The sequence below is a fragment of the Actinia tenebrosa genome, unplaced genomic scaffold (assembly GCF_029948245.1).
Source record: "Actinia tenebrosa isolate PJP-AT-01 unplaced genomic scaffold, QUT_ActTen_1.0 PGA_scaffold0__85_contigs__length_37466705, whole genome shotgun sequence".
Classification (NCBI taxonomy): domain Eukaryota; kingdom Metazoa; phylum Cnidaria; class Anthozoa; order Actiniaria; family Actiniidae; genus Actinia; species Actinia tenebrosa.
This window is the reverse complement of record NW_028292569.1, coordinates 36,743,142-36,759,719: the sequence shown is the minus strand read 5'-3', so window position 1 is coordinate 36,759,719 and position 16,578 is coordinate 36,743,142. Positions and strand designations below refer to the sequence as shown.

The 16,578-nt window shown below is 36.7% G+C and overlaps 2 protein-coding genes across 3 annotated transcripts; one reads left to right on the top strand and one right to left on the bottom strand.

Annotated features, from left to right (window-relative positions):
- Window positions 1-326: 326 nt before the first annotated feature.
- On the top strand, window positions 327-6,337 carry LOC148914208 (serine protease FAM111A-like). Of its 2 annotated transcripts, none has more exons than XM_089025639.1 (4): window positions 327-472; window positions 3,596-3,660; window positions 3,831-3,896; window positions 3,982-6,337. In XM_089025639.1, exons 2-4 carry the CDS (start codon window positions 3,614-3,616, stop codon window positions 5,735-5,737), a joined length of 1,869 nt encoding a protein of 622 aa, XP_088881765.1. In that variant the 5' UTR covers window positions 327-472; window positions 3,596-3,613; the 3' UTR covers window positions 5,738-6,337. The 2 variants fall into 2 exon arrangements, with proteins under 2 accessions (XP_088881765.1, XP_088881764.1); XM_089025638.1 differs by having other exon boundaries at window positions 3,591-3,660.
- A 3,918-nt stretch (window positions 6,338-10,255) lies between these two features.
- Window positions 10,256-15,523, bottom strand: LOC116305676 (G protein-coupled receptor 83). The gene has a single exon (XM_031715640.2). It carries the CDS (start codon window positions 15,104-15,106, stop codon window positions 14,057-14,059), a length of 1,050 nt encoding a protein of 349 aa, XP_031571500.2. The 5' UTR covers window positions 15,107-15,523; the 3' UTR covers window positions 10,256-14,056.
- Window positions 15,524-16,578: the final 1,055 nt, after the last annotated feature.

Here is a 16,578-nt window from a genome sequence, read left to right as displayed (position 1 = left end):
TTTGTATCATCGTTTCTCTCCCAGATCTCAGTAGCTGTTTACTCGTAGTTTCAAATTTAGGTGAGGTCAGCTAAAATAGTAACTAACTTATCTAATTTAGGTGACGTCAATTATTCAACAATTTGACTTGAATGCATCTAGTTTTTGTGGTTCTACTCTTTTTATATTTCTTTCTTATTTATTTGTTTTTTCTTTTTAAATAATCATCATCAATAATTTTGTACTCACCCTACCCTGAATGAAATATTTTAATGATGTAATTTTTGACCAATAGGAGAGCAACAAACAACTGACGTATTTTTGACCAATCACAGGTAGTTATTTTTGTACCCCCAAAATAGTAACCGTTCTTGGAAGACGCTAAGTAAGGGCTTATATGTTGGGTTTGATTGCAGAGGTCACAGGTTTAAAACAACTTTTTACATCGGAACTATTTTAAAATTGGCCTCATAAAGCCTGTTTCTGCGTCAAGGTACGTAAAAAAGACGCTTTTTTTATATTTTTTTGGGATTTCTCTCGAAGAAAATGAAGAAATTCGATCTCGTACTAATATAAGTGAAATCGAGTCTTCCATTGCTTGTCTAGTTATTCTGAGTCTTTATTTGTCTGTAAACGAGACCTAATCAATCGCTTTCCAAAAGCCTAGTACTACGGTGGCTCATAAGGGACGAGATAATTTCTTAAATAGTGAGGTAGGTTCAATTATACAGAAATAGCAGCAGTCCTGTTAGTACAACATGGAATTTCAATCAGTGTCAGGCATCTGAAACGAGTCTTAAAATCAATGGGGCTACAAAAGCGGAAACAACTAGTCAGAGTGAAGTGAATGTAGTGATGTCTGCAATTGACCTAATTAACTATGACGTCACGGCTTGTTTACGTGGGGGATAGAATCGCCAAATCCAATAGAAAATTCAACAAAATTTGCTCCCAGCGAAACAGTTTTATCTAAAATGGCCTGGTTTTCGGATAAAATATGGGTTAATTTGTACTCAAAAATATTCTGAGCGTTTGCTGGCTATTCTACTTCTCTTCGTGGATTGATACGGGTTTTAGAACAATTTTCGGTGAATTTGCGTTGATTTGACCCCGTCCAATGACCAAGATCCTTTGTGTTTAAACAATAGATTGCTGAAGATTGTTTTGATGTGCAATTGAATCAGAGCCTAGAGGCAGGGGTAATAGGTTAGGATATGCCAGGCTCCTCAGCGAAGTTACAGTAAGGCATGTGTGGCTCGGTGATAATGCACCTATCAATGTTAAGCCTGAGGGGGTGGGGGTGTGCAATGGGTGGGGATTTGACTTTTTTTGTTAAAAAGTCATCAAAAACCCACACCTTTGGGACCACAGTTCCAGTCAAATTAGGTCAAACTTCCACAATACTGGGCAACTTTGTTGGTGGGGAGTAATGAGAAAATGCTGTGAAATAAAGTCGAACGATTGTTGATTGTGATGTAAAATATATCGACTATTGTCATGCAAATATGTAAGCAACTCTTATGGAAATAGTTAAGCCATGAATAAAAAATGATGTATTATTAAATGACAAAGCTAAACATAAAAAATACAAAAGCCGATGGCATCAAATTAAATAGCAAAGATCCTGGATTGTTTTTACATGCTGGATTGTTTTTGCCAGGCACCGCCATCTTTAGAACAAGTGGTTACCACAGGAAGCCCAAAAATTCATTAGCTAGTCACCAGTCTCCTGAAATGAAAATTAAATCGTCCCTACCCTGGGGAGTGCATAGTCGATCAAAAACCCGACCCTGGTGAATACAATGTCTGTCAAATCCCCACCCGTTGCCCCCGCCCTTGGGCTTAACATTGATAGGTGCATAAGGACAAAAGTCATCACAGAAAATTGTCTCACTATTTAAGAAAAAATATGTCATGCTCTAAGAAAAATTATCTCATGTCCCTTATAAGCCACCGTATAATACCCCTTATGACATTCAAGTATCTTCCAATAGGTCATTTCGCCGTGATTTTTTGATAAAGATATATAGGCAGTCAAGAACTGCATCAGGGCTACTGTTATACCCACAGGTAGCCCAAACGAGGTCCCTAAGTTTGGTTTAAAAATGAATGTATGGGAGTTATGATGGAGATACCATGAGAACAACTGCAGCTTTACATTGTTAAGCAAATCGTTTAGTGGAACATTTTATTCTCATTTCTTTATCATTAATCCCATGCATTTCCTTATTAACCAAATACAGGAACCTCGTTTGGACTGCAGGGACGTTGGAGCATTATTTTTAACGGGGGGGGGGGGGGGGGACTACAATTCAGATTATTCACAATTAAAACTTGACTGAATTTTGATCATGTGGTGTAAAAAACTTGTCCTCGTGGTACAACATTGGCATCACGTGGTCGATTTGAAATGTACTTGCGGATAACATAACAGACGCTACGAAGGCGATTAAAAAATCACAACTACCTCGGTCTACTGGGAAGAGTAGTATCATCATCATCATCTTTATGTTTGGATTCCTCCATTATCATCATCATCCTTTCTATCATCATCATCGTCTTTATGTTTGGATTCCTCCATTATCATCATCATCCTTGCTATCATCATCATCATCTTTATGTTTGGATTCCTCCATTATCATCATCATCCTTGCTATCATCATTATCGTCTTTATGTTTAGACCCCTCCATTATCATCATCATCCTTGCTATCATCATCATCATCTTTATGTTTGGATTCCTCCTTTATCATCATCATCTTTGCTATCATCATCTTTATGTTTGGATTCCTCCATTATCATCATCATCCTTGCTATCATCATCATCATCTTTATGTTTGGATTCCTCCATTATCATCATCATCCTTGCTATCATCATCATCATCTTTATGTTTGGATTCCTCCATTATCATCATCATCCTTGCTATCATCATCATCATCTTTATGTTTGGATTCCTCCATTATCATCATCATCCTTGCTATCATCATTATCGTCTTTATTTTTGGATTCCTCCATTATCATCATCATCCTTGCTATCATCATCATCATCTTTATGTTTGGATTCCTCCATTATCATCACTGTCATTGTCGCTCTCATCACAAGTTGTCTTTTTGTTCCTCACCATTTATCATCTTCTTATTGACATGCCTGCCCTTGCTTTCTATCACAATCATTGGGTCTCTTGCTAAACACATCCAAAAGTGTCTGCTGAACTTGTAGGGGAAGAACCAATAATTTATATCTCTTATTTCAGTAATATCAGTATAATTACTGTGGTATTGTTATTTTTGAGAGTGCACAAAGGGGATCTTGAAAATAATTTAAAGAGAATGAGGGGTCCCCATTCCCCCCCCCCCCCCTGTTTTTCTTTTCCTCCAGGCTACCCCAAGGCGTGAATAATGAAAAATCCCTAAATTTTCTTCCGACAAAGGACTAGCATCCGAAACGTCAGTTTTTTCATCTTTTCACGGTGTATAATTTACCTTTTTATCATTACTGTTTCATTAGAAACACTGATGCAGCTCACACTAGTTTTTAGCTAGTTATATCTTCTAAATTTTACTATAATTCTTTATGGTTAATATGTGGCCTAAATTCCTTTTTCTTCTAGAACAGGTGTACCTGATCTAAGCAATGGCTCATGGCAGTGGGTTTGTCTCAGATGATATGTCTTCAGTCAGGTAAATAATTGTTTTAAACAAAAGCAGAACTATAATTCTATACTTCAATGACTTTGCTGCCAAGATAAACTAGACTTCTGGAAGTTTATAAAATTAAAAAATTTGGGTTTAACATTGCTTATAAACAATTAATTTTATTCTGCGTCTTATCTTTTATTTGCATTGAAAAGGGTAAAATCAGAAATCAAGACTGATGAGGAATCTAAATGTAATGAGACATCTGAGAGCTCTTTTAGGTATGTAGTGTCTTGAACCTCAATGTTTCAATTTTCATAACATAGGTAGTTTACAGTGCTAAAAATACTTGAACTTCATTTCTAGACAAAACACAGGACATAAAGAAGACTTGACATTGAAGATCAAACTGTATGATAAAGTTTATGACTATGGCACTAAGGGTAATGAGACCATTCGTGAAATGGTTCTCAGGATGCTCAGAGAGATCGAACATTGTCGCAACCCAAACGTTAACCGTATGCTGTTCAAAACCTTATTAGGTGATTGTCACCTGAACCTTGGACTTCCCACGGGTGCACTGAAAAGGGATGTGATATATGAATGTGTTTTCATGGGAAGGTCAAACAAAAACACTACTGACTTTCTTAGAAAATACAGTGTGACCCAGTTTCATGATGACTGGGACATAAATAGTTTTGATGTCAAATTGGAATCAAAACTAATTGTTGGTTATGTACAAACCATTCAAATTGTTTCAAAAGTCCAGGTTCCTTTTTTCCCAGAAGAGACCCTTTATGAAGCTTTGTGTCGAGATGGGAGGTTTGAAAAGACAAATAACAAAGGAGAGTCTGTTATTCGCACTTGTGATTTCATAAGTGTAGATGGTAAAGATAATGTTGTGCTTAGTGCTAAAGCTATTGAATATAAAGGGCAGTGCTTTATGTTCAAAAAACGATCTAAGGAAAATAAAGAGCTTCAAGAGGTGCCACCTCTAGGAATGCCTAGTCATTTTGCTTCAAAGGTTTTATCTACTTTGAAAGATGAACCTATAACACCAATCAAGTATAGTGGGGAAGCCTCACAGACTGTTTTTCAGCCCTCAGTATATAGTACACCAGCTACTAGTTATCAGGCTAGGAAATCGCAGTCTTTCAATGATCTTCAATTATACATAGAAGAAGATTTGGGTTTGAAGTTAAACCCTGAAAGAAGTGTCAAAAAAGAAGAGCAGAGAAAAAGAAAGTTTGAAAAGTTTCTAAAGGAGCATTGTCAAAATTTTGCTCTTGACTTTCCACATTCCTTTAGCATGTCAGATTTAGAAGATTTTGTAAATCTAAAATCTTCCATTGGTGCTGTTATTGGTGTCAATGTCAGTAACGTGAAGAAGTGCTTTGGGACATGCTTTAGAATAGGCAAAATGTTTGTGCTTACTAACTACCATGTATTTGAATTGGTGACCAAATTTGCAGGCAAATCGTTAAGGGATTCCTATGTTGATTTCAATTACAAAGAAACTAAAGCAGGACATGCTGTTCAGTTTATTGATACCCCTCTATTTTTGTACTCCAAAGAACTTGACTATGCTATAATGCAGTTAAATTCCATGCTTGAATTGCCAGCTAGTGTTACAGATCAGGGGTATAGTATTGCACCTCCGTATCGTCATTTAGAAACTGGTGAGAATCTCTCACTTATTGGCCATCCTAATGGTATGGAAAAAATGGTCAATATGTCATGCCCAATTAAACCTCATAAACAAATTGAAGACTATCTAAACCTTGCTGTACATGCTTTGCAAAAACCGGAATATGACTTTCATCATCAACTGATTTCCGCAGCCTGCAGTAATCTAAATACTGCAATTTATGATGTTAGTGATTTCTTTTGGGGGTCTTCAGGCTCCCCTGGGATTTTGATTAATGAAAAGTTAATCATTGTCTTACACTTCCATGGTATAATTCTAGGTGGAAAACGTGTACTGGAGCAGGGTATACTCATGTCATCTATTGTTGAAGATGTCATTAAACAATTAGGTGGGGTAGATGCCTTAGATGACATTTTTGGTGAGGGTACACAATCAAGTTTTAAACCACAACAAATGGAAATTGACTACAATTAAAGTCATAGTTTGTAGCATTAGCACACAAGAAAGTATTTTAACAGCTGGTGTGATGTCTAAGGGGGCTGCCCTCCTTACACCCATAAGGCTGTTGTTTTCAGTGCAGGCAAACATAGTCTTGCATCTTTTATGGCTGTGTGCCTGAAATATAATAGCCATGCAGGTTTCATGTGACCCATAGAGTGATTTTCATAAACCTGTGAAATAGATGTTGGTGTATATAGCACTATTGTACTATTACTACTTCTTTCATTTTCGTTTGTGTTAATCAGACAATCACACGGTAATAAATACACTTTGTTTAACGGTTTAATGTAAACCACTCTAAAACGATATCTAGTTTATTTGAATAAAACATTTAATAGAATATCTACCTATCTTCTTTTTAGCAAGGTATTTTTAAAATAAACTACTTTCATTTATCAAATACGTCATCTAGTCAACAGCTATTATTATCAATTATATCATTCAGTTTATTGCATGTATTTAGACTCATTTAGCACAAAGCCACAAAACATTTTTTTACAATCTTATGAAATAGGTGCTTATTAGACCATACTTCGTTTTGTTGGCTTTTAAAAAAAGTTGTAATGGTCAGAACATAATGGAAATAGTTTTTTATATGTGTAGTTTATAAAATATATCAAAAAGATATGTAAGTTGTCTCATTCTTAAATTGTAGTTAAAATTTTATTGATTAAAGTGTAAGAAAAAATGATTCTTTTTGCTTTACCTTTTCTTTTGCTTTTACTTTCTCGGACTGAAGTCGAGTCGTTTGCCCCGATAGGAAGGGGAGCACAATAGAGGGGGAAATCTTTCGGATATATTTGAATAAGTGATAAAGTCTTTCTGTGTGCCCAAGTCTTTCTACGCCTGACAACGCAATTTTAGGTTTTTTTCACAAGGTTCCTACTTAAATGTCATCCACGCTACAAACAGTAACATTTGAATGAACAAAAATGCAGTACTGCATGACGGGCCATAAAGACCTGGAACATAGCTGCATCTCAAAATGAAATGGTGCATATTGCAGCCCCTTGATGCAAAATCCTATATTGTCGTGTAAAATAGAAAAGACTTTCAATTCGTTGCATGAGCAGGCGTTGCTAAGACATACGGTGAAACATTGAGTGCAACACGACTTGCGCATGCAGTGCTTGTTAGTATCCACCCTTGAACTTAAACTTGATGCTTCTAGCATTTCAGACCTCATAGAATTGAATTCTACTTTTGTACAGTTGTGCGTAACGAGTTTCATCGTATGAATGCAACTTGCAACTTTGCTGGTAATAGAGTGCCTCAACAAGTGAAAGTGTATCACTGACTCGAACTGGGTAGTGTTCCGCTTGCACGTTACAAGTCAGAGCGCGCGTACGCGGTACATCAACTTATGGTAGAACCTTTACTAACCAATCAGAGTGTGTGTAACTACTTTCTAGCTAGACGTCTAATCGCCGCATGATTACTAACGAGGCTTAGGCTAGGAGAACCGCATATTTTTCTTCATCCCCCTTAAAAAGTTAGTAAAATAACCCTGTCTCAACTGAAATTTATTTGAACAAAAATGAAACAAGAATTTTATGGCATCTCAATGACATCTTTAAAATAATATTTTCTCAATGTTACATAGCAACCGATGTACTCCCGTTTTTTCTTCAGTTTACATTTATTATTGATCTGTTAGTGACCATGGGTGAATGAAGTGGCGGCTGTCTGCAACGAGAGAGCCATTTAGCGCCTGGATACACGTCTTATGATGTGCGCGTAACAAGAAACTATCCTTTATATAGCTCTTTAAAACAATTAAAAAACGATTTTGTTGCACTTAATAACAAAGTGGGTTAGTTTAAAAAATGAAAAGTGACGTGCTTTAAATTGTTCATATTAAAACAAACAACCCGATAACGCATGTTTATATAAAGTAAATAATGAAATACTTATGCACTGTTTGTTCAGCAAAAGATCGTCCACCTCTGCGACAAAGCTAGATAAGTATTACACCTTTTCTTCATTCTTTTCCACTTAGGATAGCGAATTAAATGAGGGATGACGTAGATCATGCGTGTAGCAAAAGCAGACACTCCTAAGTAATCAACACTGCAGGTAATAGCAACAATGATGTATTAAAAGACACACAACACGCTGGACCAGACAAGTAATAAAACCCTCATTTCAGTATTCTATAGCAATAAAAACTTACTCAATTCCAATTTTAAAAGTGATTACATGTGTGTGTTTATGTATGAGGCAGGATATTGTCTCCACTTGCGATTACGATCAAATATTGCTTCAGGAAATTACCGATATTTTCTGTCTTATCTTTTCTTCTTTCTTGCCGAGATCATTTTCTAGATTCAAGGTTTTTTTGTATGAGGTGTCAATAATCAATTGATCAGCTTTCACCTACGTATATGGATATCTTTCGAATCATTTTTACATTACATTTTTCTAAATGTCTTTTTATTTAAGTATATTCTAAAAGGCGCCTTAAACTGTTGTCGTTCTTTTTGTTCCTTTTCAGTTCTTTATAATTTTGCTATAGTAACATTTATGGCGACTTTCTTTTTTTTCCAACTGTTAACATTGTTGCCATAGAAAAGAATAAAGGAGTTATTCATGTCATTACTGTATGACCAAATCTATTTAAATTACGTTGAAAAAAGTATAAAATTTAAGCAAACAGTTCTATAAGCTCAGTGTGGTCTAAGTGACTGGCGGCACACGAGGCAATCGGCAGTCATCTTGGGATCTAGATAGCGCTCACTTTTATTAACTACAACCTTAACGGTTAGGTTTGAAGAGCTTTGACTTTCACTGGTTGCGACCTTCTGATTAGGAACTACCAAAGATATTGCTAGCCGGTACACTAATAGAGGCAGAGTCGATCTTATTTCCATTGTTATAATTTTTTTTTTTTTTTTTTTTGACTATTATACACTAACTACTATAAACTGTTTCATGGTATGACGAAATTAAATCACTTTAACAATTGTTTTTCAATTTTTCCCAGATGTATGGTTGCATACAGTGGTTTAATGTTGAAAGCATTTGAATAGTGTGTTGTCAGCAATGCCTGTCACTCGGATGTCAGTTTGGTCTGTAAATGCAGCAGGGCGCATTTGCACGATTCTTTAATTTTTTTCATTCACATGGATACATAAAGGACTGTGCAATAATTATCAGGAAGGGGGGCTGAAAAATGAGATATATCAAGCAAAAGATTAGGCAGTACCCCCTTTAAAAACAAAATTTTTAGTTCTTACCCCCTGTTATGTTAACAATAACGTTGAACCCCCCCCCCCCCCCCCCCCCAGTGATTACCATCCTTCAATTAGAAATGTCTTCATATGACTATACCTGTTGTCATGCTATTGCAAGCCTGTGCTTACTTATTCGATGTCCTCGTCTGCAACAAATAGTACTTCATAAGAATGTTAAACAAAACCGTCCATTTCAGAGTCATCTGATTCCACATCAGCGCTGTTTTCAGAAGAATCAGAGTCGTATTCGGAATCACTGGACAGGAATTCTGTACTACTATCACTGGAATTAATTCTTTCATCCCTAGGTGCTACCAGCGCAGCTTTATTTCCTGTTAATACGTTTAGATTGTTCTGCTTGAGGTAGATCTTTAGTTGTTTTGCTGTCAGAGCTTTGACTTCGTGTTCATCTTTCCAGTTAATGTTTGGAAGGATGTTTCGTTCAGCTTTTTTGAGCTTTCAATTGATATTTGTTACGGCAGTTGTGTTTGTATTCAGAATATTTTGTTGCTTTTATATACAATAAATCGAATAAAACTTAAGCCCCCCCCCCCCCCCCCTCCGTCAAATAAGTGATTTTACTTTGAGCCCCCCCCCCCCCCCCCCCCCATCTTAGCATCAACTTTATGTGCTTCCCCCCGTCTGGTTTTTCAACCTCGCCCTCCTTTCTGATAATTATTGCACAGTCCCTATGATCAGCATGTTAGTCAGTCTGGGAAATCTTTTTCAATATCATCTGTGTTAAAAGACCCGTACATCATTATAGGGAGTTAATTAAACAGGAGGTTTTGAGATGTTTACGTTAATTTGTGCCTGAGGGAAGTATTCCTACTAGTGTCAGCAAATCATATCCTTGAACATCATCGTATAGGGATTATCGTTCTCTCTATCACGAAACAGTGTGACTCTGTCCAGGTTAACATGTTAATTGTCCACTCGTTTTCAATATCGCGTTCGGAGAGTCTCGTTGTTTGCAGTAGAACTCCCGATACGTTAAATCTTTATTTTGAATGCTGCTCTTTAAGTAATCTAAATCGCTTCCCTGTGGATTTGCGTTCCCTTTTATTATTTCGTGTGCGATGACAATATGAGAAGCATTTTGAGACGATGACAACTGCGAAAACGTGTTTAGTTTAACATTGTAGCGGTTCAACCTTTTCCGACGTATTCTCTCTACATTTTTTAGGATGTTTTCTGAATGAAGTTACGAATAATGAATATAAATATGAATACAATAAAAAATACAATTATCAGCATGTTACGATATAACCTCATTTATTTGGTTTAACGCAGCACGAATTGCATGACAACCGGTAGAATGAATATCCAGTTTCTCTGTACGAACCAAGTTGAAATCATTTGCTGTTGAATTGCCTTCAAGTACTTCTCGACGACATGATGTTATCAGTCTCATTTCGATTTTCAGCTTATCTAACAATTTTAACCACGTATTTAAAGATACGTTAGAGTACTCTATAGTTCTGATATGATTCAAGTGGTAGACCACAGATGACAGGTTCTAACCAGATGCCGGCTCAAATGGGGCGGCGTCATACTCGACTTGCCGCTGTCAGGATCGCTTGTCTGGTAAAAATGAAGAGACTTTAAAATAACTAATTTTGGAGGTTGTTTTACTCTTCGCAAGTATTCGACGATGTGCCCTTTCACCCGGTCTCTGAATGTAAAGTCAGTTCAAGCTGCGCGCATTGAAGATTCTATTGACCAAGAGAAGTACTTACTAAATTGTTAATAAAACAAACAAGTGTAATGCATCATAAAACATGATCACTGAGTAACATTATCCACAAGGTTCAGCCTTTTATCACTCCCTCTAGCTATTCTATATATTTCAAGTGATCACCTTTCCGGATTTTTCTAGACAAGATTTCTTAGTTGTGTTGCTGTTTTCGATTCATTTTTACCCTTCACAACCGCCATAAAAGTGACTAAAAACAAAAACAATCATGTTCTTGATCTCCTGATATCTAGGAATGATGACTTGCTTGTTAAGAATGTTTATATCCGTGATCCTGTGTTGTCTGATCATTTTGCTGTTCATTGTAAGTTAGCTGTCACCAGACCCTGTGCTTCTATACGTACTCTGGCCTATCGTAAAATTCGTTCTATTGATATGGATCATTTTAGCCGTGATTTATCTCAATCGTCATTAATACAATCTCCTGCTGCTGACTTAGATGATCTCTGCCTTCAATATGACTCTGTTCTGAAATCATTGCTTGATAAACATGCCCCGTTATGTACTAAAATTGTCACGCAACGCCTGAAAGCACCCTGGTATAATGACGTCATAAAAACAAATAACATCAAGAAAAGAAAGCTTGAAAGGCGCTGGCGAAAATCTAAACTAGCCATTGATCGTGAATTGTATATTGAACAAAGTAACCTCGTGAAAAAGTTAATATTCGAAGCTAAAATGAATTTCTACTCAAATTTAATCTCTGATGCTGGTTCTGATTGTCACGCAATCTTCAAATCTATTGATCATCTGCTACATTTAACTCCTGAAAAAAAGCTACCATCTTCTTCTTCGTCGCAAGTTCTCGCTGATACTTTTGTCGATTATTTTAAAGATAAAATTATCAATATTCGTAATGGTTTTCCTACTTCTGAAAATTCTATGTCAACTCTTGTTGTCTCTGAATTGGACTCCAGTACAACTAGGTGTAGATTGGACTCTTTCTCTCCCGTGACTATTGATGAGCTAACTAAACTCTCCAGTAAACTGATGTCAAAGTCCTGTGAGCTTGATCCTCTTCCTGCTAGTCTCCTTCAAGATAAATCTGCTTCTCTTCTGTCTGTTATCTGTAGGATTGTCAACTCATCTCTCATAAATGGTTCTGTCCCTCCTTCTTTAAAAACTGGTATTGTCAAACCTCTTCTTAAGAAATCATCGTTGGATCATGAAAAACTCGTTAATTACCGTCCTGTATCAAATCTTAAGACTGTCTCTAAAATTATTGGAAAAGTTGTTGCTGATCAACTTTGTGCTTATTTGTCATCTAACAACATGCATGAACCTCTTCAGTCTGCTTATAAACAATTTCATAGCTGTGAAACTGCCCTGACTCGTGTCCATAATGACATCCTTAAAGAAATTGATAATCGTTCTGGTGTTGCTATGGTTCTTCTGGATCTATCTGCAGCTTTTGACACTGTTGATCACACTATTCTTCTTGATCGTATGTATTCAAAGTTTGGAATTTGTGGAACAGCTCTTAAATGGTTTAAGTCATATCTCTGTAATCGTTTGCAGTATGTTTCTGTTCATGGTTCGTTCTCTAAAATTGTTGATATAAATTGTGGTGTACCCCAAGGTTCGGTCCTTGGTCCGCTTCTCTACTTGTTGTACACGTCACCACTAGCTGATATTCTCCGTCGTCACAAAATGTCCTTCCATTTCTTCGCTGATGACACCCAATTATTTATGCCTTTCAGTTGCAATGATGATATTTCTACTGCCTTAACTATAAAAAGAATTGAAGCCTGTCTCTGTGAAATAAATGACTGGATGACTGAAAATAAACTTAAACTTAACAAAGAAAAAACTAAACTCCTTATCTTGTCCTCGAAGTATAATCCTCATCTGTCTACTCCTCTTCTACACTTTGGCGATCAGGTTATCAAACCATCCCGTAATGAAAGAAATATTGGCGTAATCTTTGATTCTGTGATGTCAATGGTTCCTCATGTTAATAATATCTGTAAGACGTCGTTCTATCATTTGCGTAACATTGCTCGTATTCGTAAATTTATCTCCGTCCATACTACTGAAAGACTTGTCCATGCTTTTGTGACATCCAGGCTTGATAATTGTAATTCTCTTCTATATGGTTTACCTAATGCTCAAATTGATAAATTACAATATGTTTTGAACTCTGCTGCTCGTCTTGTAACTCTCTCCAAGAAGTATAATCACATCACTCCTGTCCTTTGTTCTCTGCATTGGCTTCCTGTGAAACATCGCATCAATTTTAAGATTCTACTCCTCACTTTCAAAGCACTTCATGGTCTGGCTCCTGTCTACTTGTCTGATCTCATAACTGTGTATAAACCTAAAAGAACTCTCCGCTCATCCAAGGAACTGCTTCTTGTTACTTGTCCGTACAATCTTAAATCTTATGGTTATCGTTGTTTTTCTGTGTCTGCTCCTGTTCTATGGAATTCACTACCGTCTCCTCTTAGAAACACTTCATGTATAAAAACTTTTAAGAAAGACCTTAAGACTCATTTGTTTAAACTAGCTTTTGAATCATAATTTATATATATTTTACAGCGCTTAGAGCCGACTTGTATAGGCGCTATATAAATCATATTATATTATTATTATTATATTATTTAACTACGAATTCATTCATAGAAATGGCGCTCATTAGTAGTCGCTATGGGAGACTGTATTGGATGTTATTGCACATACTGATTGCAAAACAAGTTGACCACTTGTACAGTACATGATTTGGATTTGCTATAATTGGGTATTGGGTATTTCCTAATGTTTATTTAGTGGGAACTAGTGCCCTTACTGTACGTGCCTTTCGACTGACAATAAAATTTGCAACCCATACTGTTTCTAACATCATTAATTCATCAAAGTTCAAAACTATTGTTAGTCGTGAAATAGAGGTAAAATGCATAATAACTCGAAGATAGCAGCTTTGCCGGTTAACTTTCCCATCAGCCAAAATACCAAACCATGCATTTATTTCGGTTTTCTCGCATTTCAGTTGTTTCAATTTTTCGGTGATGCCTGCAACGTGTCAAGTCGTTAAGCCATCTAATTTCGTGGTCTGTAATGATTCTAGAATGTTAGAATCATCTCGAACAGTTTGGTCACTAAAGAGTCTTCTTTTGAAAATTAAAACTAACGCAGCTCAACAGCGAAGCAGCTGTTTTCCCGCTGTTAGCGATAAGTGGCTTGAAAAACATTTACATTTTAATTTTGGTGGCAGGGTCTCCTGCCTTCGCACTAAATCTTCTATATATCTTAATTCTTTAGCTGGTGAGTAAATTGTAAATTATTCAGTTCCACCAGTTTAGAGGGTTAAACATCGGTTTCCCTATCGGCAGGACGTAAAACTGTCATAGATGAATTCTTTTCATGAATAGATGAGTCTCTTGAAAGCATAGATTTTAGTCGTGAGAGGAAATCCTTGGTAACGATGGAATAGATAATAGGATCGGCGACTGAGTTTAAAACCACTCCGATCACACAAATATTGTAGAAAATAAGAAATAGACGGTGTTGGGTGAAGGTTTCCAGGCAAAGTAGTGCTACACGGAAGGCGTTGATGGGAAACATTGAGATAGTGAACACGACAACTAGAGGTGTCAGGAGTTTTTTGGTTCGAGTGTTTTGTTTTACTCGCTTTAGTTCTTCGTCGCGCCTTACTTTAGCAGATTTGCTAAGCCTTTTGTGAAGAACGCTGCTAACGTTAATCTCCCTTGTAATGCGTAGATACGTGTAGCTGATGACAGCCAAAGGAAGAACGTACAGGAGAATCGTGTCCATGACGTTATAAATTACGAGGAATAGCTGTGAAGGCCACTTAAGGTAGCAGAATGTCCCCATCGCGTTTTCCGTGTAAGTGATAATAAACAACAATGGGGTAACGAACAGAATGAATGAACCAACCCAAATCACTGCTATAGTTAGTTTCACGGATCTCTGGCTTTGCCGCCTCGTACAAATGATCCCTCGGTACCTCTCGACTGCAATCGCGACAATAGACCATATACAGGCGGCATGGAACATCTCTAGGAGAGGATAAAGCGCATAGCACATCTCCTTTCCTAGCGGCCAGTATGTAGGTGACTGCTCCTTGATGACAGCGATAGGGAAATTCACGACAAGAATAAGTAAATCTGCTATAGCAAGGCTTATCATGTACAGGCTGCCAGCAGAGCGACCTTTATCTCCTTTAGGTACCACCAAACACACTAGAATACTTCCTATCACACCCAGAAATGCTGCAAAGCTCTCGATAGTTAACCGTAAGATGACGACTGGTCGTGGTTCGGTGATGTAGCCGGCGAACTGATTGACCTTGGTGGAAGAGTTTATGGCTTGCGTGAAGTTTGACAAAACCTCCATCCTTCTTGATGCCTTGTTCAACTCTAGCTTCAAATCAATCGATTAGCTGGCTATTTCGCTTAAGAGTCGTCCACGCTTTTGTTCTCGGGACGGTATGAATGATTAATGACGTAATCAGAACATTATGAAAAATACCTCTTGTGGCTGAAGTATGTGACTGTCATTTACTTTGATTGCTTCACCGATAAGACTCATTATTTTCAATTGTTTTTGAGAAATGGAATAGAGAGACCTAGAAACAAGTAGAATTTGCTATTTTGCCGTATTCTAACATGGACCAATCTCGTACAGTTATACTAGCTCCTCCACCGAACATTACAACGACGAATACACCAACCTTATAATGTTTTTAGATCAGTACTTACATTTTGGCTCTCATTTTGCTTTGCCTATAAAAATGTCAAAAAGAAAATAACTCTTAATTCGAGCTATTTACTGACCTCGATTGAAAGGCTTTCTTTCATTTTTTAATAGGTTCAGCATAAAATGTGAAGAGAATTAATGCCATTAACGCCTTGGGTGATAAGGGATTATCTTTTTATCAGTGTCGGCTCGACTTCAAATGTCTCTCTGTCTGTAACTTGTACATAATTGTACAGAAACATATCCTGATACTAAACCTCTAACTCTTCACTCACCAATTTGATTACCCATTAGTTTTTACATACACTAATTGCCAGCAGAAATCCCGAGAACACAGTTTGATAAATTAATTAAGATTATAGCGCCCAGAGATCTCAAGACTCTTGCGACATTGACATGTTGAATACCCACACTAGAAAACCAATAATCCTTCTCACCGTTGAGAGTAAGTCCAGATTATACTATGTATTTCTTAAGAGCTTATGATAGATCTTTGTGGCTTCTTGGCGTGTCGATTTGGTAAAGATAATTCTATGAATTATTGAAAAGAATAATGAAGTCAAACCACTAAAAGTTGGTTATTTCTGTACCGAATAAGCATGCTTATATTTATCTTCTACAAGACATTTGACACTTTTTGCTCGCCGTTTTCATACTTTAACCCTGTGCGCTTTTTTGATAACGAATTTCGAAGAAAATATAATAAGGAGATGATTGAAGTTTAACCGCATACGACGTCCAGATGGCTATAGTCGTTTGTGGAGGTGACACGCGTAAAGCATGTTGAATATTTTTTCCATCAAGATCTGACCTAATGGAAACCTAACATTATCTGCTAACACCTGCATAATACCCAAACAAATGAATGAACGAAAATAACGAAAACTTAACAAAAACAAGTATTGACATCAATTATTTAAAGCAATGATTCTTGAAATCAACGAAACAACACAAATATTCATTTTGCCATTCACAGTTGTTATCGACTTGATATGATCGCGAGAAACAGTCTGCTTTAAGACTTTTCAGCTCCACGAAATCATCTTGTTAAAACTGATTTTTAGAATACAATGTAGATTGGTACTAAAGAAGGATTTAAATATCACATT

Coding starts and splice junctions, on each gene's coding strand:
- LOC148914208 (XM_089025639.1), top strand. CDS start 3,614: ATGGCTCATGGCAGTGGGTTTGTCTCAGATGATATGTCTTCAGTCAG. Junction 3,661..3,830: donor GATGATATGTCTTCAGTCAG/GTAAATAATTGT, acceptor TGCATTGAAAAG/GGTAAAATCAGAAATCAAGA. Junction 3,897..3,981: donor ACATCTGAGAGCTCTTTTAG/GTATGTAGTGTC, acceptor CTTCATTTCTAG/ACAAAACACAGGACATAAAG.
- LOC116305676 (XM_031715640.2), bottom strand. CDS start 15,106: ATGGAGGTTTTGTCAAACTTCACGCAAGCCATAAACTCTTCCACCAAG.